Here is a 25,295-nt window from a genome sequence, read left to right as displayed (position 1 = left end):
ACCTGAACCACAGAATTCAGCAGATATGTGGCGGGGAGAGGTGAACTGGGGGAGAGAGAAGCTGCAGAGGGCAGAGAGCCACTTTTGCAGGTGGAGAGAAGATGGAGATGGGGGGGAGGAGAATATGGGAAAAGCACCCCCTCCAAAAGCAGCTGGAGAGAAAGTGGAAAAGTGGAAACAGCCGCAGGGACTGAACTAAAAAAGGGAGAAAGGAGAGGGTTTAAATTCCATTAAGACTATAAACAAGGGAAGCACAGAGTCTGCAACTCCGCAGCTCGATACCTGGCGGTGCTCTAGTGGGAAGGGCGAATCCCCAGGAGCAGAGTGGAGTCCGGGGGTCTTCAGGCCACATGGGGAGATGTGGTTCCCCTGCTGGAAGGACACCTGGTAGAGACTGCGTGGGCCCCCCAAAGGCAAGGCCCCAGTGGACCTGGGACAACAACCACATTCACTGGTGCGGGAACAAGGTCGTTAAGGGTGAAGCCTGGTGCCAGATGTGTGTTGTGATTTTCCATAATCCCTGAAATGCTGCTGCTACGCTATCGTGTGAACTTTTTCTGGGGCGGGCTGGCACCCGGCCGCAGTCTCTGGGCGTCAGCAGCAGCACAGTCTTGCGAACGTTCCTGGGGGCAGCCAGCACCTGGCCATTGCTCGGTGAGACCCTCCCACAGAGGGGCGGGGCGGGTCAAAGCCACAGTCCCTCAGAAGTAAGGGGCCGGGGAAAAACAGCCACATCAGAGACAAAACTCGGGAGGGAGGTTCTGCCTGGGGCGTGGTCACAGACTGTGTAAAAGCGGGGAGTGGACAGAAGCTGAAGACAGAGGATGGGTGGGTGATTGCTAGCCAGGAAGAACAGAGTTCCAATACTAGAGAATGGGTAGCTGGATGACGCCATTTTCACCGCTCCCACGCATGCGCATACGCACCTATGAACGCCACAACAATCCACCCCAGTAGGCTAGCAGCGCCATCTGGTGGAGAACGGAGATATTACACTGAGCCCGCCCAACTGGGCCAACCTCGCTCTTCAAGAGCACAAGTCTCACCGCCTGCTTAGTTTATGGACTATAAAGCACTTCACAGTTTGACTTCTAGGGGAAAACAAAGTAATTTCAGTCATATTTCAATCAAACCCTGCTGTTGCTTTAACTACTAAGTTTGTGTAATATTGCAAATCCTTTGCTGTCCCTTCAACAAGCTTCACAGCATCTTCAGCAGGAGCAGAGTCCATCTCGAGAAACCACATTCTCTGCTCAGCGGTGAGAAGCAGTCTTCACCCCATCACGTTCTATCACGAGACACAGCAATGCCGTCCACCTTCAGGCCCCACTTCTAGGCCCCACTTCTAGTCCTGGTTCTCTCACTGTTTCCACCACATCTGCCGTGATTGCCTCCACTGATGCCCCGAGCCCCCAGAGTCATCCCCAAGGGTGGGAATCCACTTCTGCCAAACTCTTACAAAGGATATTTTGACCTCTTCCCGTTGTTCTTAATGGTTTTCCATTTCAGGAGGGATTTAATTTACTTTGCCCAGGTCTATCAGAGGAATCACCGTCTATGGCAGCTAGAGCCTTATGAAATGTATTTCTTAAAAAATAAGACTGAAAGTCAGAATGACTCTGTGATCCACGGGCTGTGGAATGGATGCTGTGTCAGCAAGCTGAAAACAACATTCATCTCCTTGTGCGTCTTCAGAGTTCTTGCGTGACCAGATGCATTGTCAACGAGCAATAGTATTTGTAAAGGAATCTTTTCTTTTTTCTGAGCAGCAGGTCTCAACAGCGGGCTTCAAATATTCTTCAGTAAACCTTACTGTAAGCAGATGTGCTGTCATCCAGGCCTTGTTGTTCCACTTATAGATCACAGGCAAAATAGATGGAGCGTAATTCTGAAGGGCCCTAGGGTTTTGGGAAGGGTAAGTGAGTTTGGCTTCAACTCACAGTCACCGGCCGCGTTAGCCCCTAATAAGACAGTCAGCCCGTCCTTTGAAGTTTTCGATCCAGGCATTGGCGTCTCCTGTCCAGCTCTGAAAGTCCTCGATGGCATCTTCTTGCAATAGAAGGCTGTTTCATCTTGTTGAAAACCTGTTGTGTAGTGTAGCCGCCTTCATTGCTATCTTAGCTTAGCTCTTCTGGATAACGTGCTGCTTCATCTTACAATCTGATGTCACGGAGCTCGTTTCTTTGCTTAAACTTCAGGAACCCGCCTCTGCCGTCTTCGTACTTTTCTTCTCGGCTTCCTCACCTCCCTCAGCCCTCACAGAATTGAAGAGAGGTAGGGCCTTGCTCTGGATTAGGCTTTGGCTTAAGGGAACGCTGTGGCTGGTTTGATCACTGAAGCTTTCTCTGTATCAGCAATACAGTTGTTTCACTTTCTTATGATTCATGTGTTCACTGGAGGAGTACTTTTTTAATTTCTTTCAAGAATGTTTCCTTCACATTCATAACTTAGCTAATGTTTGGCACAAGAGGCCTCGTTTTCGGCCTGCCATGGCTTTCGGCTTGTCTTCCTCATTAAGCTTAGTCATTTCTAGTTTCTGATGAAAGTGAGAAACATGTGACTCTTCCTTTCACTTGAACAACCCAGAGGCCCCTGTAGGGTTATTCACTGGCCTAATTTCAATATCGTTGTGTCTCAGGGATCAGGGAGGCCCAAGGAGAAGGATAGAGATAGAGGAAGGGCCAGTCAGTGGAGCAGTCAGAATACACATAACATTTAGGTTTAAGTTTGCCGTCTTATACCAGCATGGTTCGTGGGACCCCCCCACCCCAAACAAACTACAATAACAACTTTGACATTCACTGATCACAGATCACCATAACAAATATAATGATGAAAAAGTTTAAAACGTTGCAAGAATTACCAAAAAATGTGACCCAGAGACACGAAGTGAGCAAATGTTGTTGGTGCCAATAGACTTGCTCTCCGTGGGGTTGCCACCAACCTTCGGTGTGTGAAAAAACACAGTATTTGCAAAGCAGTAAGGCAACGTGCACTAGAACGAGGTATGCCTGTATGTCCTGACGGTTTTGTGTCTCTGGAGAACCCTAACACACACAGACTTTGGCTCTAGAGAAACAGAATTTTAGGGATGAGTTTTCTGGATTGGCTCTTGGGTTTCTGGAATTGGCTATTAGGTTTAAAAATGTTAATGAGGGGCACCTGGGTGGCTCAGTCAGTAAGGGTCCGACTTTGGCTCAGGTCCTGATCTCACGGTTCGTGAGTTTGGCCCCACGTCGGGCTCTGAGCCTGGAGCCTGATATGGGTTCTGTGTCTCCCTCTCTCTCTCTGCCCTGCCCCAGCTCATCCTCTGTCTCTGTCTCCCTCAAAAATAAGTAAGCATTTAAAACAATTTTTAAATGCTAATGAATCTATTTCCAGTAGTTAAGAGAGCATTGATAGTTCATGGTGTGAACTGTCTATAGAAAGATGCAAAATATCTGAATTGGATACTTCTGATTAGCCCCTTACAAGAAGCAAGGCAGTAAATGACTCTGTATATGATACCTTGGAAACTTTTTGGAAAACTAAGGCATACAACAACATTGGTCAGTTGATCTTAGAACTCTAAGAAGACTTAGTAAGCCCTGCCCTTTATATTACAGGTGAGGAGAGTGAGACTCTATGGGGAAGAGTCTTGCCTGGGGGGACCACCGAGGAGCTAGGCCTGGGTCCTGCTTCTCCTGGCCCTTGGGGTCAGCGCTCCTTCCACACAAAAGACTGTCTCCTTTCATTCATCAAGAAAACAAAAACACCTTGCTTTTAGTAAGAAGGAGTTTTATGGAGCGACGAAGATATTCTAAAACCGGATTGAGGTGAGGGTTGCGCAAGTCTATAAATGTATTAAAAATCATTGAATTGCCCGCTTAAGAAGGTTGAATTTTAGAGTATTTAAATTATACCTCAATAAAACGGTTAAACAATGAAACCTTGCCCTTAGGGAATGGAGTTTGGTCAGAAGCAGGCTCTATCTAGCACACAACAGACAGCGGTAAACTGAAGATATTGCCTATTCTGTTTCCTCCTCCTCCGGCTGAGGTCCCTGTTCCTCCCTTAGTATCAGCCTCCCTACTTGCTGCTACTAAAAGCTAAGCTTCCCAAGGGCAGAGACTTTTTATACCTTGTCCCCTTCTAGATCGCCAGCTCCTAGAATAATACTAGAGTAATCTCTGGTACTTGGTAGGCCTGTCAAATGTTTGCCGCATGGATGGATGAATGAAAAACATGCATACCTTCATTTTCTTACTGTGTTCTCTACTGCATAGAATCTGGCTTCTTTCTCCAGGGAGGGGTTGACAACTAGCCCAAAGTCCACAGATACTTGGGGGTGTGGGGGCAGAGCTGGGGTCAGCCGGGCTCCAGAGGCTGTGTTCTTAATCACTGCCCTGTACTGCCTTCCATAAGCACTGAATAAATGTTAGCTGCTGTTATCACCAAATCTGCAAACAGCCAGTTTCCCTACATCCCAAGAGATAGCCACATTGGCTCATATCATTTCCTCATTGAAGAGGACGTGTGCATTTCTTTCTCTAAAGAATAAGAAGGGTTTTGGAACCGCGGAAGGAGTGTGAATTTTGGAATCGGAAAAGTAAAGTACGAGTCCAAGCTGCTAGCCGTCGGAGTAGACACGTCGCCTAACTGCTCCAAGTTGGTGCCTTCAAAAAACGAGGAAAATGCCACCATCCGTGCAGGGTTACCGAGAGACTTCCATGAAACGATGTCTGTGACGTACCCAGCACCCTACCTGGCATGCACTAGACACTCAGCTCGTGCCAGATGCCCGAACGACAAAGAATGTCCCACTTGAAGTGGGAAAAGCAGCAAAGGAAAGGACAGTGAGAAGGTAGCACGAGTGAGACTAAGATGGAACAACAGAGGGAAGAACTCCACAGGCTTATGGAAACGTAAAACACACGCACCCAAACCCTGAGGACAAGAAAGGCACGTTAAAAACTATGTTTTGGGGATGACTGGGTGGCTCAGTCAGCTAAGCGTCTGACTTCGGCTCATGTCATGACCTCACGGTTCATGGGTTTGAGCCCCGCGTCGGGCTCTGTGCTCACAGCTCGGAGCCTGGAGCTGCTTCAGATTCTGTGTTTCCCTCTCTCTCTCTCTGCCCCTCCTTGGCTGGTACCCCCGTCTCTCTCTCTCTCTCAAAAATAAACATTTAGGGGCGCCTGGGTGGCTCAGTCGGTTGAGCGGCCGACTTCGGCTCAGGTCACGATCTCGCTGTCCGTGAGTTCGAGCCCCGCGTCGGGCTCTGGGCTGGTGGCTCAGAGCCTGGAGCCTGCTTCCGATTCTGTGTCTCCCTCTCTCTCTGCCCCTCCCCCGTTCATGCTCTGTCTCTCTCTGTCTCAAAAATAAATAAAACGTTAAAAAAAATTTAAAAAAAATAAACATTTAAAAAATACACAAAAAAATAAGTGGATGCTTTGGGGAGTGGGATACAAGTGAGGTGAAAGGGAAAAAGACCAAGACAGGGACTTGTATGAGCTCACGCTGCTGCCGTATCCCTGGAATCCGGACACCCACGGTCCTGCAGCCTGCACTCTCGTGTGTACACATGTCCCTCACACTCACCCATGGGCACGAGAGCGAAGAAAGGCCAACTTCTCTGCCCACTCAACTTTTGTTCCCAATCTCCCTGATGTTTTGCTCCCCTATCTACCAACTGCTCAAAAAATCTACCTCCTGCTGGATCCACTGAGCCTAAAATCTTCAACCGATTCCCCTAGGCCCTCACCTGCCACAACTACTTAGCCACCAGTCCTACTTTGCCCTCCGCAAATGCCAAGACCGCTTGCCAAGGGCCTGTTTCTTGACAATTAGTCCAATGTCGGCTATTTCTAAAGAATACGCCATTAGATAAATTAAAGACTTCAGGATTTATACCTTCCTACGGGAACTATCTTGTATAAGAGCATACAGTTGGATCTGTTAAGAACAGAGAGCAGAAAAGCTAACAATTTCATCTGTCAAGCTCTGGAAAATTAAACTGACAAACAGATCTGGGCAAGCAAGATCCCACTGTTTAGATTTTTGCTGCCCAATACGGTAGGCACATGTGGCTACTGAGCATGTAAAGTGTGGCAAGTTCAAGCTGGTATGTGCCTAAATGAAAACTATATCAAATTTAGAAGACTTAATACAAAAATATGTTAAATATCCATCCGTAACTTTTATATCAATCACTTGTTAAAATGCTAATATTTTAGATGCATTGAGTTAAATAAAATGTATCATTAAAATTAATTTCTTCTTTTTCTTTGTACTTTTTTAAATGTGTTTCCTAGAAAAATTTTAAATTACATATAGGGCTTGCATTATATTTCTATAACAGAGTATTAATCTGCACTTTCCTCACAACTCTTTCCCATGCTCTATTTCACCAAGGAGCACTCCCTGATAATAACGTCTGATGATCCAGTAACCTGAATAGGAGCTTCTCACTCAACCAATTTCACACTCTCGTGTGCTCTTCGACTTGTCTCCCACTTCATTTCCTTTACAATATTCTGTGTTTGTTTCAGATGGCTACGTGACTAGAATTTCTCATATATTTTATGCGATCCTTTTACTCATGTTTATTATTTTAATTTTCATATTTTTGGTAACCATATATATCAAAACACAAATTTGAGATGAGTTGGAAGGATGATGGCTCAGTTAATGCAGTTGAGATATGCTTTTGTCTCTTTTTCCTTGCTGAAGTGTCAGATTTTCATGGCGGTCACTCTTCCTGTAGTTTACCAACCTATACCATGCCAACACGAGAGAACAAAATATTAGCAAACTGAGTTCAACAGCACGTTAAAAAGATTATAGACCATGATCAAGTGGGATTTATTCTTGGAATGCAAAGATGGTTCAGCATACAAAAATCAGAAAGAAGAGGAAAAAACTGATTATCTCAATTGATGCAGAACATTCATTTGACAAAATTCTATGTCCTTTCATAATAAAAACACTCAGCAAACTAGGAATAGAAGAAAATTTCTTCAATATGGTAAAGGCCACCTATGAAAAACTCATAGCTAACACCATACTCGATGGTGAAAGACTGAAAGCTTTTCCCCTAAGATCAAGAACAATATAAAAATTCCTGTTTTTGGGGTGCCTGGGTGGCTCAGTTGGTTGAGCATCTGACTCTTAACTGTGGCTAGGGTCATGATCTTAGGGGTGTGGGATTGAGCCCTGTGCCAGGCTCTGCTCTGGGCATGGAACCTGCTGAAGATTCTCTCTCTCCCTCTGCCCCTTTCTTCTGTTTGTGCACTGTCTCTCTATCTCTAAAGTAAAAGAAAAAAGTTCAATAACAAAATAAAAATAATTTTAAAAAAGAATGCCTGTTTTCACCATTTCCATTCAACTTACTACTGAAGGTCCTAGCTGGAGCAAGTAGGCAAGAAAAAGAAACAAAAGGCATCCAAATTGGGAGAAAAAAAAAGAAGTATTTCTGTTCACAGATGACATGATCTTACATGTGTAAAACCCTAAAGTCTCCCCCTCACACATAAAACTGTTAGAGCTAATAAATGAATGTAGCAAAATTGCAGGAGACAAAATCAACAGACAAAAATGAGTGGGGGTTTTATATGCTAGCAATGAACAATCTAAAAAGGAAATTAAGGAAACAATTCCAGTTATAATAGCATCAAAAAGAACAAAATGCTTAGGAATAAACTTAACAAGGAGGTACACTGAAAACTATAAAATGTTGGTGAAAGAAATTAAAGGAAATTCAAATAAATGGAAAGACATCCTGCGTTCATGAATAAGAATCTTAATAGAGATAAGATGTCAACACTATCCAAAGCAATTTAGAGGTTCAATAAAATGCCCATCAAAAATTCCACAGCGCTTTTGCAGAAATAGAAAAGCACACCCATAAATTCACATGAATCTTAGGGGATCCTAATAACCAAAGAAACTTGAAAAAAGAACCAATAAATAACTTTAAAAAATAATAAGTTTAGACAATATTAATTCAAATTATTATTACCACAGGGCTTTCTTTGGTCTATTTCTTTTTTCCTTACACACACACTCTCTCTCAAAATAAACAAACAGAATAGAAAGACCCTAAGAAGAAGAGATGGGGACTCCTGGGTCCCCACCGGATAATCGTAGCTACCTCTGTTAGTCTGAGTTCTACAGAGAACCAGAAGCAAAAGGATACACACAGAGAAAGAGATTTATTACGAGAAACTGGCTCACATGATTACGTGGGCTGAGAAGTCCCGTGATCTACCATCCGCAGACCGGAGACCCAAGGAAAGCCAGAAACATAATTCGGTCCGAGTCTGAAGGCGTGAGACTCAGGGGGACCCAACAGTGTAAACTCCAGTCCTAGGGCTAGAGAAGACCAGCGTCCCAGCCGGATCATTCAGGCAGAAGAAGAGGGTAAGTTCTTTCTCCTTGTGTCATTCTCTTCATACCTTCCATGGACCGGAAGATGCCCACCCACGTTGCTTTACGGAGTCCACCAGTTCGAACGCTATCTCCTCCAGAAACACACTCAGAACACCCCGAATGACGTTCAGCTGCGTATCTGGGTATCCATGACCCAGTCAAGCTGACACACAAAATTAATCACCACAAGCCCAGCCCTTGTCAACTTGGGCCCATACATACCTTGTCAAACCATACGTCTCTCCAAATAACGAAAATAACCGGATCCTAATTCTGCCTAACATGACACAACTCTTCTGCATACAACTGAAAAATGACTAGCCCCTTCCCCAAAAGAGGAAATAAAATCCTTGAGTGATGTTTACTCTTCTCCTTGACGTCCTGTAACTTAACTACTACGATATGACATTAACAACACTTAGATACTATGATATAGTGAATACATGAGACGCTATATAATGAGGGAACAAGACAGGAAAGAAAACAAGGATATTTGCTTCATATATATACTCACACAAATGTATTCATCAATATAAGAAGGAAATACTCATGAAAACGATAGTCCTCAATCTGTAACTGGTCACAAGGTCATTTCTGGCGTTCGTAAGCACCTCTTCCCACTACCCATTCTGTAGTCCTTTTGCCTTCCGCCAGCACCTCAGCTGGTCATGGTTCTTCACCTGCTGGAGTGACCCAAACCTATATTCCTTTAAAAAAACATTTGTTTTTAAGTTTATTTATTTACTTAGAGAGAGAGAGAGAGAGAGATGGGAAGGGGCAGAGAGAGGGAGAGGGACAGAATCGCAAGCAGGCTCTACACTGCCAGCATGGAGCCTGATGCAGAGCTTGAACTCACGAACTGTGAGATCATGACCTGAGCTGAAATCTAGAGTCAGACACTGAACTGACTGAGCTGCCCAGGTATCTCTCCTGACTTCTCCAAACCTATATTCCTGAAGGGTCTGCATCATCAGTAACTGACTGGATAGGGTTCTTGTCGTTTTCCACTGACCTTAATCACAGGCCATGGTACTATTAAGAGAAGCCCACAAGGATCTGCTGTACTCTAGACACACTCTTCCTCACCTCCGCTGTGTGACAGCAGTCCACTTTCCTCTTGGTAGTCGGGACCAATCGCCCAGCCAACACGGTAACTCCCTTCTTTGCCTGTTGATTCAGAGGCAAGAGGAGCCCAACACGGGCAGGTGGCAGTCTTCACGTCCAGCTCATGAAATCATTGGTGTGTTTCCTGGTGGAGGCATTCCTCCCTCTCAAACTAAGACTATGTAGGCCAGCAGAGCATGACATCATGGGAAGAGAAAGCAAAAGCTTTGCTAGCGGGTCACTAGGAGTAATAGTGAATAATCCTATTACTCCTAGAGGAGTAATAGTGAGCAATTCCTGGAATCATGACTCCTGGCTATGGGAGAAAAAGCAACATATATTGGACACTGATCCAGAGCATGCCCAGCCTTCTGGAGAACCTTGTCCCAGCCCCGCAAGGTATTGCCACCGAGCTGGCACTACAACTGAATCTTCAAAGGACCGTTCCATTGTCCTATCAGGCCAGCTGTTTAGACAACGCAGCAAGGCCAATGAATTCCATGAGCATAAACTTTTCTGCTTGTACAGATCAAGTAAGAATTTAGTAGGTTTCCTATCTATTTCACTTCTGGAAACACCATTATCAACTAGCCAATGCCACCGGTCTTTATGAGTCGACCACTCTAACTGCCGTTTTGACTCTGCTGTCCGTTACAGTAACCACACCTACCTTGCCTTTGGCCTGAGTGCAACCACGTGACCCCCGCCACCCCTAGATCCAATTAGTCCCATTAGAACTTCCACATATTCATCGGTGTAGCTGTAAAGGTGAACGGGGAGGACAAATTAAGTCCTTCCTGGCACACGTTTGCAGCATAACTGAGAGAATTTCATACATTTCAATTTAAATGTGACTAAGGGAATAAAGATCTGAGACCAGCAGAACTGGTTCTCCACCCAAAGTGGACAGTCAGGTGAGAGAGTGCAATGTGACAGTTAACATCAGCTATAGTTCATTCCCATAGAGAATTCCTCTCTACATGAAGAAATATTGACACCATATCTTAAACTATAGAGTCAAAAAGAAGGAGCTTAGGATGTATGTTGTGGTGATCTTAGGAAGACGTTACTTCCAGTGGAAAGAAAGTATCTTGAAAGGTGGAGGTATTGGGAAAGAAGAAGACAGCTAAAGATAAGCCTTTTACCAAGACAAGATAATATAAATAAATCCGAAGACAGACAACAAAGGCACATTTATTAAAGAAACTGTACTTCACTATAGCAACAGAAGAGGAAGTTCTTAAATTAGCAATACATGCTAATTCTTCCATTCTTCTTCATAGGATCACCTGCTACAACTGTTCCAAGAAAATCCTACACAAACGCTTATGAATAGCAAACAAAAACAAGCATCCATGGGAAGTTATTATAAAAAGAAAGCAAAAACGAGAATTAAAACTTTTCAGTAGATGAAATCCCAAAGATAAATGCTACAAGTGGAGGCAAACTGTAGCAACACGACAACATGCATTAAAATATAATTAAAAGAAGTGCTGATATGATAAACAACCACTAATCATAAATTCAAAAACTCAGAATAGAAATGAACAAAAAGATGTGAAACAAGAATTAACAAACTTAAAAGAGAAACTGAAGCAGGGCACCTGGGTGGCTCAGTCAGTTAAGCATCTGACTTCAGCTCAGGTCATGATCTCATGGTTTGTGAGTTCGAGTCCCGCGTTGGGCTCTGTGCTGACAGCTCAGAGCCTGGAGCCTGCTTCAGATTCTGTGTCTCCCTCTCTGCCCGTCCCCTGCTCGTGCTCTGTCTCTCTCTTGCAAGAATAAATAAAACATTAAAACAAAAGGAAAGATACTGAAGCAAAAGAAAACAAATCCAGAAACAAAGATTAAATTTTAAGTTTCCAAAAGGAGAATATGAACAACTAAGTGCACAATAAACAGCATAGAGGAAAGAAATAAAAGATGTAAAAAATTAAACAGAAACAAACAAAAAATGGTAAAAAGAGAAACTGATACAGAAAACTAAAAAGATCTAATACTTATGAAATTTAAGCCCCTGAAGAAGAATAAAACAATAAAACTAATACATATTTTTTAAAGTTTATTCACTTCTTTTGAGAAAGAGAGGGAGAGAAAGAGAGAGTGTGTGTGAGCAGAGGAGAGGCAGAGAGATAGAGGGAGAAAGAGAATCACAAGCAGGGTCTCTGCTGTCAGCGCAGAGCCCGACGCGGGACTTGAACCCACAAAGCATGAGATCATGACCCGAGAGCCATGATCAAGAGCCAGATGCCCAACAAACTGAGCACTAAAAGTCAGGCACCCCTAAAACCAGTATTTAAAAAATGATTCTAGAAAACTTTGCTGAAATAGAAGACCTGAATCTGTATGCTCAGCTGGGCCCCAGTGTACCTGGAAAAAACTGACTAGAGGAGGTAACTAACTGCAAGATACTAGTTTATAAAATGACTTGACTTTATTTTTTTGAATTTGTTTTAATGTTTATTTATTTTTGACAGAGAGAGAGAGACAGAGCATGAGCGGTGGAGGGGCAGAGAGAGAGGAAGACACAGAATGTGAAGCAGGCTCCAGACTGCGAGCTGTCAGCACAGAGCCCGATGTGGAGCTCAAACTCACAGACCGCGAGATCGTGACCTGAGCCAAAGTCGGACGCTTAACTGACTGAGCCACCACCCAGGCGCCCCAAAATGACTTGACTTAAAAAAAAAAAAAAACCACAGGGGCAGCTGGGTGGCTCAGTAGGTTGGGCATCCCACTCCAGCTCAGGTCATGATCTCATGGATTGTGAGATCCATGAGATTCAAGCCCCACATCGGGCTCTGTGCTGACAGCTCAGAGCCTAAGGCCTGCTTCGGATTCTGTGTGTCTCCCTCTCTCTCTGCCCCTCCCTTACTCGTGCTCTTTCAAAAATAAATAATTAAAAAAAATTAACCCCCCCCCCCCCCACACACATACACACAACAAAACCCACTGGGCTTCCAGGGAAAGGACCAAGCCACTTATAAAGAAAAATATGGCTGGCATCAGACTTCTCAACAATAAATAAACAACATTTCTAAGAAACCCCAGGAAAGAAAGTATACACAAAGGATTTTTATATCCAGCCATACTACTCTTAAAGAATAAAATTTATATGAGAATGCAAGCTGGTGCAGCCACTCTGGAAAACAGTATGGAGGTTCCTCAAAAAACTAAAAATAGAACTACCCTAGGACCCAGCAATTGCACTACTAGGCATTTATCCATGGGATACAGGTGTGCTGTTTCAAAGGGACACATGCACCCCCATGTTTATAGCAGCACTATCAACAATAGCCAAATTATGGAAAGAGCCCAAATGTCCATCAATGGATAAATGGATAAAGAAGATGTGGTATATCTATATACAATGGAGTATTACTCGGCAATCAAAAAGAATGACATCTTGCCATTTTCAACTACGTGGATGGAACTGGAGGGTATTATGCTAAGTGAAATTAGTCAGTCAGAGAAAGACAAAAATCATATGACTTCACTCCTATGAGGACTTTAAGAGACAAAACAGATGAACATAAGGGAAGGGAAACAAAAATAATATAAAACAGGGAGGGGGACAAAACAGAAGAGACTCATAAATATGGAGAACAAACTGAGGGTTATGGGAAGGGTTGTGCGAGAGGGGATGAGCTAAATGGGTAAGGGGCACTAAGGAATCTACTCCTGAAATCACTGTTGCACTATATGCTAATTCGGATGTAAATTTTTAAAAAATTAAAAGAAAAAAAAGAATAAAATTTATAGAAAATATTTAAAACATGCAAGAACTAAAGATTGTACTTGCAAGCTCTTCTAAAGAATCTTCAAGGGGATAAGCTCCACTGGGGAAACTTTGGCAAAGACTGGTGTTGAGCATTGGAGACATTTAGTGAAAACTTCTAGAGTAGAAAAAACGAGATGAGGGTAGAAGGATAGTTTGATAATGTTATATGCTCTGACAAAGTGGAAATAACACAGAAGGGAGACAGAAAAGGAAGAATAGAATAAGCTCACTGACACACAAGTACCGCATGGGAGCCAAGGATTACTACATACAGTGGACAATCCAAAGAGCAGAAACCTAAGTAAGATAAAAAATGAGCTAGGTGCTTCATATAAAGTATCACTAAAGAGGCGACCACTCGAACCTAAGTCCAAATATGTAATTACTAAAAGAAAGGTTTAAAAATATTTTTAAATGAAAAAGACCACATAGTAAACAGATAAAGTAAACATAGAAAGTTGAAGTAAGTGTACACACAATAAAGTTATAAATTATGCAAAGTTAACACCAAAGATGAGTCCATGTTAATATAAATAAATGAAATAAACTGAACATTTATTTGATAATAAAAAGGATCATTTACATAGGCTCAAAGGACTTTCCACAAAATACTAATGTTATTAATTTTAAAGACAAAAAGAGTGATTTTACTTTGAAGAAACCTGGAACACACCACTTTAATCAAGCGTTTATAATTAACACCACCAGTAGCAGAATAAACTGATTTCACCTGATAGTACAAAATAACTGGCCTGTACTCATCATGAAATTCAAGAAAACACTGAGAAACTTTCCTGATTGAAGAAGCTGAAGAGACTGGAGAATCAAATTCAACATGTGGATTCAACAACTGGATTGTCTTTTTATTTTATTTTTATTTTTTAATGATTTTTTAAAAATATTTATTTATTTTTGAGAGAGCTAGAGACAGAGCACAAGCAGGGGGAGGGGCAGAGAGAGACAGGGAGACGAGAATTTGAAGCAGGCTCCAGGCTCCGAGCCATCAGCACAGAACTGGCACGGGGCTCGAACCATGAACCAAAAGATCATGATCTGAGCCGAAGTCAGACTCTCAACTGACTGAGCCACCCAGGCACCGCTGGATTGTCTTTTTAATTTTTTTTTTTTTCAACGTTTTTTATTTATTTTTTTGGGACAGAGAGAGACAGAGCATGAACGGGGGAGGGGCAGAGAGAGAGGGAGACACAGAATCGGAAACAGGCTCCAGGCTCCGAGCCATCAGCCCAGAGCCCGATGCGGGGCTCGAACTCACGGACCGCGAGATCGTGACCTGGCTGAAGTCGGATGCTTAACCAACTGCGCCACCCAGGCGCCCCTGGATTGTCTTTTTAAATAAAGGTAATTTGGGGGACAGTTGGAAAATTTAAATGGGGTCTGAGAATTATAGAGTGGTTATGTTAACTTTCTGGTTTTGATGGCTGCATTACGGTTATATGGAAATGCCTTAGTTTGTAGGGAAAATACACTTAACGTGTCTAAAGGAGTAGGGGCAACATGTCGGCATCTTACTTTCAAAGGGGTTCAGGAAAAATGTTTCTTCTGTACTTTCAACTTTTCTGAATACTTGAGATGGCCTCAAAATGAATAATAAAAATAATAGTAAAGAAAACTCTGAGAAAGAAAAGTGCCAAGGCACAGTTCTACCATATAGCTTTGATAAATACAGTTGTACAGTTTTGGTACATGAACAGACACACCAGTGCTAAGGAAGAGAATCCAAAAGTACATAAACATGATGTCTCAAATCACTGATAAGAAGATGAATTTACTAACAAATGACTAAAATAACCAGATAACCATTTGGGAAAAGATAAATTTTAATCCATATTTCTTTTTATATCCAGAACAAACTCCAAATGAACCAGAGAGTCAAATGAAGAACAAACAAACAAACAAAAAAACCCAGCTATAAATACTAAAAGAACATGGGTGAATTATTTTATAGCCTAGGATTAGAAAGTCTAACTATAACTCAAAACAAGAAGCAATATAAGATGAATAGAATTCTATCTCCAAAATCTAAAACTCTTTTGCATGGCAAAAAGCAAGAAGCAAATGACAAACAAGGAGAATATATTTGCACATTACATCATAGAGAAAAAGTCAGTCTCCCTGAAGTATAAAAAACTCTTAAGAAAAAACAGAACTTGTTCAGAAAAAAATGGGCAAAAGACATGAACAGGCAATTCACAGAGAAGTGCAAATGACCTTAAATATATGAAAAAGAAAAAAATATATTGATGCCTTATCCATCAACCTACAGCATCTTTACCACACTTTAGCTAGCTAGCTAGCTAGCGCCACCCCCCCCCCCCCCCAGCCCTGCCACACACACACTTTGAACTACTTGGTAAAATGGTATGTCTGAAATCTGTTTTGATATATGCCAACAACAAAAAATGGCAGAGTATCAATCAAATGTGATTAGCAAACTGCCATTAATAATTGACTCTAGATATATACGCAAAGGCTCATTACACTACTCTTATTTTTGAACTTTTGAACATCTGCATAATAAAAAGTTTAAAAAAATAGGAATGAGTTGAATTCACTAGTTTAATAAAATCTATACCATGGAGTAAGTACTATGTAGCCATGAACGAGGACTGAGCAAGCTCCATCTGTAATGATCTGAAGTAATCCTCAAGATTCAGTGATATAAAAAAATGCAAGATACAGAATAGTATAGAAAGTAAGCATCTTTTGTTCAAGAAAAAAGCAAATAAATATATATGTACATACATCATATATGTATGCACATTTAATTGCAAAAAAAATATTGAAAGGGTAATAGAAACGAATAAAAGTGGCTGCCTGTGGTGGGGGGGATGGAAGAGTAGTGGGAAAAAAACGGGGCGGAAGGGAAAGGAATAAAAGCAAGACTTCTGCATATACCTTTTTATAGAAATTGGAATTTTGAATTATGTTTTACCTCTTTAAAAATCCACTGAACCAAAAAGAGAATTAGCAAATCCTAAATTTGAAAACAAAATATCTTAGTTGTATTTCAAATTAGCACAGTTGTTCCTTTTTTTATTGCACTTTATAGATAACCACATTTTTTTTTTTTTAATTTTTACAAATTGAAGGTTTGTGGCAACCCTACATCGAATGAGTCTATCGGCACCATTTTTCCAACAGCATCTGTTCACTTCCTATCTCTGTGTTGCGTTTTGGTAGTTCTTTCAATGTTTCAAACTTTTCATTATTATTATATTTCTTATGGTGAGCTGTGATCAGTGATTATGACTCACTGGAAACTCAGATGATGGTCAGCATTATTTAGCAATAAAGTGTTATTAAGGTATATACATTATTTTTATAGGCGTAATTCTACTGCACACTTAATAGACTATGGTATGGTGTAAGAATAACTTTCATATGCATCGGGAAACCAAAAAATTCATTTGACTCACTTTATTGTGATATTTACTCTGTTGTAGTGGTCTGGAATCAAATCCCAGTATCTCTCAGGTGTGCCTGTAATGTGAACAGAGAAATTATTTCAAGTGACTTTTGAATATAATTCTCTTTATGTCCTTGGTAGGATATACACAAGGATAAAGAGAACTGCAAAGAAATCTTAACTTTTATTCCGTATTTCTATCATTAGTAGTAACACTAATTGCAATTGTGAAACTATATTTTGTATACTGTAGTATATTGTAGAATAAAACAAAAAATGTCAAGAGATGCCTGGGTGGCTCAGCTGGTTAAGCGTCCGACTCTTGATCTCAGCTCTGGTCTTGATCTCAGGGTCGTGATTTCAAGCTTTGCTTTGGACTCTGCAGGATATGGAGCCTACTTTTAAAAAAAAGGTCAATATACACATGCTATTAGAAACCAGGATTTTTAGTATAAGGAAAAAAGAAATAGACCAAAGAAAGCCCTGTGGTAATAATAATTTGAATTAATATTGTCTAAACTTATTATTTTTTTAAGTTACTTATTTATTTAGTTAGTTAGTTTGTTTATTTTGAGAGAGAGAGAGTACAATAGTGAGAGAATCCCAAACAGGCTCTGCAGTGGCAGCACAGAGCCCAACATGGGATTCAAACCATGAGATCATGACCTGAGCTGAAATAAGAGACACTTAACTGACTGAGCCACCCGGCACCCCTAAATTTATTATTTTTAGAAGTACATTTTTCTAGTTCTGTCCACTAAAAGGGCCTGGAAGCAGTGACGCTCCAGGAGCAATGAGCACATGTGATGTCCAGAGTTTGGTTTTAAATATTATTCCCCACTAACAGGAACAAAGGTTCCTTGGAGAAATGGCCAATCCCAAAACTGGAGCCAGGAAAGCACAAGATGGGCCTGGGACATCTACTCGTGTCAGAATCCAAAAATGTGCTCAAAACTACTTGGTACATGAACGGACATGAAAGGAACTTGAAGGAGCTCTTCTGCACAGACAGTGTGCAAAAAGAGCCTTTACGCAACTGATTAGAAAAATACACATCCCTACAGAAAAAGAGAGAAAACTAATTTTTGGAGGTATTACAACTCCTTACTCTGAAAATTAGTGATTAAAGGGAAAGAATTAAGCATTTATCAGGCCCTTTTCCAGGAGAATTTTCCCATTTGATGAGTGAAAGCACTTCTTTAAATACCATCAAATAAATGTAAAAGTGAAAAGACAATTTAGAAAATCAGCATTTTGGAACACCCAATGAAATAACTGATTCAGGCAAATATTATCAAATGGACAAGTTGTTAGGGAAAGGGATATTCATTTTGATGTCAAAATACCACCTGGCAGATGGGGCGCCTGGGTGGCTCAGTCGGTCGCGTCCGACTTCAGCTCAGGTCATGCTCCCGCGGTTCGTGAGCTCAAGCCCCGCATCAGACTCTGTGCTGACAGCTTGGAGCCTGGGGCCTGCTTCGGATTCTGTGTCTCCCTCTGTCTGCCCCTCCCCCACTCATGTTCAGTCTCTCAAAAATGAATAAACATTAAAAAAAAAAAAATCACCTGGCAGAGAATTGGCTAAGTGCGAAGCCGGGGTGGGGGTGGGGGGTAAATGTACCTTTAGAAGGAGAGATCAACCAAGTGATCGAATGTATCATCAAAACGGTGGAACAGGCTGATTATTATATCCTCCTGAGTAAGGAGGTACAGGAAGTCGTAAGATACCCTACAGTTGGTCTGGTTCAAGATGTCACTGCAAAGGGTGAGGGGACTGTTCAACGTCAGAGCCTAGAGAGGTACAAGCAAATGTAATGCATGAACCTTAACTGAAATAGTGCAAAAATAAGTAAAAGGCCCTTAGGAGACCATGATGGGCTGGAATCTAGATGAAATCAGAGGCTTATTAACTTTTTAGGTGTGCTAATGGTTTCCTCATTCAGGATGAACTAGGTTATGCTACAGTAACAGAGCCCAAACTCTCGGTGACCTAAAACAAAGGTTTCTTTCTCACGCATCTTGTGCAGCAATGTTTCTTAAGTACGATGCGTCCCAAATTACTGCTCTTCACGGGAAAGTAATTCTGCGTTTCCTTTAAGAACAGGAGAGACGCTTACTGACCCGGGTAGGCGATTCAGAATGTGATTCTCCTACCATTCTGCAACAGAAGCTCCACAATATTGTTAAGTGCAAATGCTTCTGAAGGTTGCTTTTGGTTACACATTCCACGCTTTGACAAGAGTTGCTGTGCAAAGGGGTATTTGACTTGCTTGGAAATAATTAGAGTAGCACTAATACCATTTAGAAAAATGGCAGAAATTAGCGTTTTATTTTCTGATAAGTACAATAGTATATATCCTTTTCTTGAGATAGTCAGTCATCTTAGTTTACAGACTTTTTCTAGATACAGCCTTCTAAAGCGTATAGTTCTGTACTTGTAAAAACAGCTTCTACGTTTTAACCAACCAAAACATGTTAATGCGAGTTGTACTACTGCACGGAAAAGCCAACAGAATAGCCAAAACACGGCCAATGAAAATGGATCGACATCACTGATAAAAGCCTGCAACTTCTCCTTATATAGTTTTGTAAACGATCAGAATTTCATCCAACTTAGAATGCCAACTGAATGAATTTTCAGTACTCTAAAGCGGACCTGGAAAAAAAAAAAAAAAAGAGGTCAAAAAAGGCTATTCAAACGGCCGGAACGCAGAACACCTACAACGGTGAACACTGGTGAGGATGCGGAACAACAGGAAGTCTCATCCACCGCTGGTAGGAATACCACCGGCTCCCCCACTTTGGGAGACATTTTGGCACTTTCTTACAAAATTAAACAGGCTCCTCCCCCACAACCCAGTAATTACACTCCTTGGCATTTAGCCAAAGGCGTTGAAAACTTCTGTCCACGCAAAAACCCGCACAACAGATGTTAATAGGCAACTTTATTAAAAACTGCCGTAACTTGGAAGCCACCCAGGTGCCCTACAATAGGTGAATGAATCAACCATGGTATATCCAGACACGGAATATTATTCGGTGAGGGAGCGATCAAGACATGAAAAAACCGAGAGGAACCTGAAGTGCATTTATTAAGTGGAAGAAGCCAATCTGAAGGCTGCATACCGTATGATACCTACTATGCGACGCTATGGAAGTGGTAAAACTATAGAGACGGGAAAAAGATCAGTGGTTGCCAGGGGTAGGTGGGTAGGGAGAGGTGAATAGGCAGAGCACAGAGGATTTGGGGGGCAGTGAAGATACTCTGTATACTATAAAGGTCCTCATACATTTGCCCAAAGCCCACGGAATATAGGACACCAAGACTAAATAAACCCTAAGGTAAACCATGGACTTTGAGTGATAATGACGTATCAATTTAGGTTTATCAGTTGTAACAAATGTACCACTCTGGTGGGGTACGTGAGAAATTTCCGGACCTTCCTCTCAATTTTGCTGTGAACCTAAACTTCTCTTTAAAAAATAGTCTTTCAAAAAGGAGGCGGGGGGTTCCTGATACTACCCACCCGGCCCTGCTACTCCACTAAATAAAGAGAATTAAAAAAAAAAAAAAAAGACTTCCTTCCATCTTTTTTAGCCAGGATTCCCTGAGCTACTCTGGCTTAGCTAACCTGTTCAAAACACCCCCATATAAACTCCTTCCTGCAAGTCACTTTCCTCCTCACATTTACCTCCAGATCTGCCTTTGGCAAGACATTTTACCAAATGTATACACTTACTGGACACTGCCTTCCACCAAAATTAAGTGACTCAACTACATCTGCTGAGCCTTTTAGCCCACTGTGCCTATTTTAAATATTTTGGTAATTATCTTTATGTAAGTTATTATTTATCAACATCAACCTTTGGGAAAATGAACTGAGGAAAGAAAGAACTATCACAACTTGATGCCATTTGTTTTTTGTGGGTTTTTTTACAGAAGAAAAACATTCAAAGTAAAATATGAACATTTAATTACCTTTAAATAACGTATGTAATAATTTACATGCTACCCATTCCCAAACACACTGAACATAAATTCAATTTTATAAGACACATACACAATCTGCTTTTTGCCAACACATACGCTGTAGGTCACTTCAGATGTTAACTGATTTCTCAGTCCATGTGTGAGCACATAAATACACATATATATGCCTGAAGGTGAAGATAAACCAAAAACGTGTGAATATGAGAAGTCTGCCATGGAAGATTCTAAAACCACAATCAGTTAACTGGAACCAAGCAACAAGGCACAAAAGCTTCCCTTTGTGGTCACAAAGATTAAGGTTCCTGTCCCAGTGCTTAATTAAGTATGGAAATAGGCTTGGCTAAATCACAAACTATATTTTATAGTGCATTTCTGTCACTGTTTAAAAAGGAGTATTTTTCTTCTTACATAACGCATTACACAAAAGCATTGGAAAAATAAACAGGATTAGGTAAGTTCCCATACAATAAAGCTTTTTTTTCCCATGTGAAAAAGATACTTGTTTATGCTCAAAACTAATAAAATAGATATAAGCATAGTAAAGAGAAGCATTAGGGATCTTACGCAGGTTTCCTACTCTCCCTGAATCACATCTCTTGCCAGCCGTGTACTTAAACCTTCAGTTTTAAAGCCAGCTGAGTGAAGACCGTCAAATGCATGTGATTTTTTTTTCATTTAAAGATATGTTACTAGCACACAGAAACAGTTAACATAACAAGGCAAACAGAAACCTCCTAGCATTTAAGCTGTTTTGCTAAACATTAACTTTGTACTAGGCTATCCTTAATTTTCCTTTTCTTCCCCTATGTTAACGGATAAGATAAAAATGTTCCACATAGAAATGGCTGCTTTAAAATTCATGCAACCAAGCAAAATCTAAACTACCTGTACTAACTTCCCTTTTTTAATCCCAAAATTTTAAGGAAACTGAAAGTTTGTTTTAGGAAGAGCAACTCATTGAAAGATAAAACCGTATATATCTATGTACTCTTCACTGTCTCTAAGAACAGTTTTAGAGCCTTAGCTTGTTAAAGTTACACAGTTAAAAAAGGAATAAAGCCAACCACAGAGCATCAAAAGAATGCAGTAATCCATACATAAAAGACAGTCAAATATGTTTACACGTATTCAAGAAATCAGTAATCTAAGTTGTAAGTAATGTCATCAAGTGTAGCACTGCACAAACTGGAATCAGAATTAAACCTTCAGTTTCATTAATCTTGAATATGGAAGTGGGACCAGCCAACCATGAACTTAACAGTGGACTTGTACATCTGTTTATACAGGAGTATTGTAGCATGCAACCCCTGCAGTAATGAGAGTGCAATTCTTTACAGATAAAACAAGGCTGACCAAAAGAAAAAAACAAAAAAACCTTGCTCTCGGCTATAAAACCTAAGAGTAAAGAATAAATTGAGATTTTTAAGGCTTTCTTAGAAGTATTTTTCATGGCACTTCAACATTAAACATCACTACTAGGCAAAATATGTAAATACTCATGGTTACATAATTATAAGTCCATGCCATGTCAATTATTAAGTAAGGGAGAACTTGGTCAATTAAATTAGAGTTAAGGAAAGTTATTCATGTTTGGCTGTAATTAACATACAAATCATACACAAGTGTCAATTCACTAGTATACAGTACAAGTTGTGTTCTGAGTAGATCCGCCCATACCACTCGTTTCTTAAAGAACTGAAAGTCATTCCTTGCCGGAAATGCAACGAAATGGACTTACTTCTCCCACAACAGCAGTTATTACCCTTTCTTCGACTACTCGACTCCAAAATCATTATCAGACAAATTCCTTTTGGTCATGCGCAAAGACCATTCTCACAATCCATTCTTGCACTACAGTCAGTCCAGAAAATGCTCTATGCATCTAACAAGTCATTCTTGCCACACCATACTCTAAGCTGACCACACCGGGTTCCGATTTGGAAAACTCCTCAGCGTATTCACTGTAACGATTATCTGCTGGGTTGCTGCCCTCTATAGTTCGAAGAGCATGATTCACAGGTAACAGAGTTTGCTCCTTGAAACACAAGGAAGTTTTGAGGGTAGGTGATTCAGGATGAACTGAGTGTATCAATTCCTTGGTGAGAATTCCATCTGTTGGCTTATTTTTACATTGTTTAATTTTCTAGAACAAATCCAAATTTGAAAAAAATTACTAATTGCACATACTACACGTTCAGTACAGGTTAGATGAAAGAAGAAACCAAGCTTTTGCAAATGTTCTCTTTATGAACAATACAAAGTTAAACCTCAAAAAATTAATAAAATCTACTGCAGAAGAGTAAGACATCATTGAGAATCCTGTTTATACAACTTTTATAGTGAAAAATGGTTATTACACTTGACTGCAAAAGATCCTAAGCCTTCATATTTGAAAAGGATATACATTACCTAGAAAGTACTAAAAAAAAGTAAACATTTTATAATGAAACACATGTGTTTGAGACCTTCACCCTGAATCACAACTGTATAATAAACACACACTTACTTACATAAAGGTTTTATTGCCTAAAGAACTTTCTTACATGGTTTCACTATAATGGTTTGTTAGGTAAGCACAACCAGCTTTAGAACACAAGATTAAAAAAACAAAACAAAACAAAACAAAACAAAACAAACAGAACACAAGATTTTAGAAGTATTCTTTGGCAAAGTATCACGTTCTCCAAATCTTTGGACCGCTCTCCAGCCAATCTGCTTGTGTCACCTACGTCTTGGGCTTGCCTCACTTTTTACACATCCTCCTACTGCTTCCTCAAGCGGTTATTAGTTACCTCCTATTCTGACAGATGACTAAGGAACAGTCCTGCTTGATTGGCAGACACGACAGTCTGAGTTACAACTGTCTACGATTTTTAAAGTAGGTACTTGCTGATCCTTTTTGCTTCTATATGATGACTGACAAAAAGATGATACGAAAGTCTTAGAGTGGAGAACTTCTTAAACAAGATACAAAAGAAGGCATAGAACATAAAGACTCATCAATTTGTACACAAAACATATCATAAATAAAATGGAAAAGACAAAAATGGACTAAATGATGCCACTTGTGATAGATAGATAGATAGATAGATAGATATGAAACAAAGAATTAGCATCTGGTATATAAAGAACCCTTACGGATCAATAAGGAAAAGGCAAATATGCCAACAGAAAAATGAGTGGAGGTTGGAACAGGCCATTCACAGAAAAGGGAAAACCAAATGGCCGGCATATATATGAAAAGTCATTCAACTTCATTTGTGATCATGGAAATCCAAAACTGAAAACAAATGAAATGTTCTGCAGTAGCTGAATGGAGAGACTGTGATATATGCATGTAAGAGAATATTATACAGTAGTTAATAATAAAACGAATTAAAGCTACATGTATCAACATGGATAAATTTCAAACAATGTCGACTAAAATGAAGCATGACGATATAACAACCTTTATATACTTTTAAAACGTGCAGCTCCTCAAGCCGGGTCAAGGGTACATGTGCAATCATGTTGCCTGTTACTTTTATACCTTATTAGAAAATATATTCTTTTGTATTTTTTAATAAATATTAAAAATAATATTTTAAATCATATAAAACAGTCTTATAAATTCTGAATAAAAAGACAGACAGAAGTATAAAAATATGCACAGGAATAATTAACGCTAAATTCCGCCCAAATTATGTGGGGATGGGCTGAGCAGAAGTATACAGGATCTTCAAATATATCCCATTTCATTTCTTTAAAAAAAAAAAAAGTGCTGGGGCGCCTGGGTGGCGCAGTCGGTTAAGCGTCCGACTTCAGCCAGGTCACGATCTCACGGTCCGTGAGTTCGAGCCCCGCGTCGGGCTCTGGGCTGATGGCTCGGAGCCTGGAGCCTGTTTCCGATTCTGTGTCTCCCTCTCTCTCTGTCCCTCCCCTGTTCATGCTCTGTCTCTCTCTGTCCCAAAAATAAAATAAACGTTGAAAAAAAAAAAAAAATTAAAAAAAAAAAAAAAAAAAGTGCTGAGGTATGATAAATATTAAAATCTCAAAAAGCGTGAAAGATACCCCAATATTTATTACGTTCATATCTCTACTTTTCTGATGACCCCTGAACAACACAGGGGTTGAAGGAACCAAACCTCCCTGCAACCAAAAACCCACATGTAACTTCTGACTCCCCCAAAACATAACTACTAATAGCCTACCATTGACTGGAATCCTTATCAGTAGCATAAACAGTCAACTGATACATATTTTGTATGTTACAATGTATTATATACTATATTCTCACAATAAAGTAAGCTAGAGAAAAGAAAATGTTATTTAGAAAGGCATAAGGAAGAGAAAGTATATTTACAGTACTGTGCTGTATTTGTAACAAAAAAAATCCACTTATAAGTGGACCTGTGTATTTCAAACCCATGTTGTTCAAGGGTCTTCAGATATTGTACATCAGCTGTACAGTATTAGTATTTCAACATTAAAATTCAGGGAAAGCAATTCAAACTTAAGAGGTTTCTACATACCAATTTACACTTCCAACGTAAGGAAATAAACTAACTTAATATTCCAAATGTATTATATTAAGACACTTCAGAATA

The 25,295-nt window shown here is 40.4% G+C and overlaps 1 protein-coding gene across 4 annotated transcripts in view; it reads right to left on the bottom strand.

Moving 5' to 3' along the window:
- Window positions 1-16,714: 16,714 nt before the first annotated feature.
- MTMR6 (myotubularin related protein 6) overlaps window positions 16,715-25,295 on the bottom strand; it is a 41,089-nt gene continuing 32,508 nt past the window's right edge. For 2 of the 4 annotated variants that reach the window (XM_078446161.2, XM_078446192.2), the window contains one exon: window positions 20,676-22,852. In XM_078446161.2, the coding sequence (XP_078302287.2) occupies window positions 22,592-22,852 (261 nt within the window). In that variant the 3' untranslated portion in view covers window positions 20,676-22,591. Of the gene's footprint in view, window positions 19,375-20,675; window positions 22,853-25,295 lie in introns of those variants that run through there. The other 2 variants (XM_078446223.2, XM_078446245.2) reach the window with 2 other exon arrangements.

The sequence above is a fragment of the Panthera onca genome, chromosome A1, assembly GCF_046562875.1.
Source record: "Panthera onca isolate mPanOnc1 chromosome A1, mPanOnc1 haplotype 2, whole genome shotgun sequence".
NCBI lineage: Eukaryota > Metazoa > Chordata > Mammalia > Carnivora > Felidae > Panthera > Panthera onca.
The sequence above is the reverse complement of the archived record's forward strand: the minus strand, read 5'-3'. Positions and strand labels throughout refer to the sequence as shown.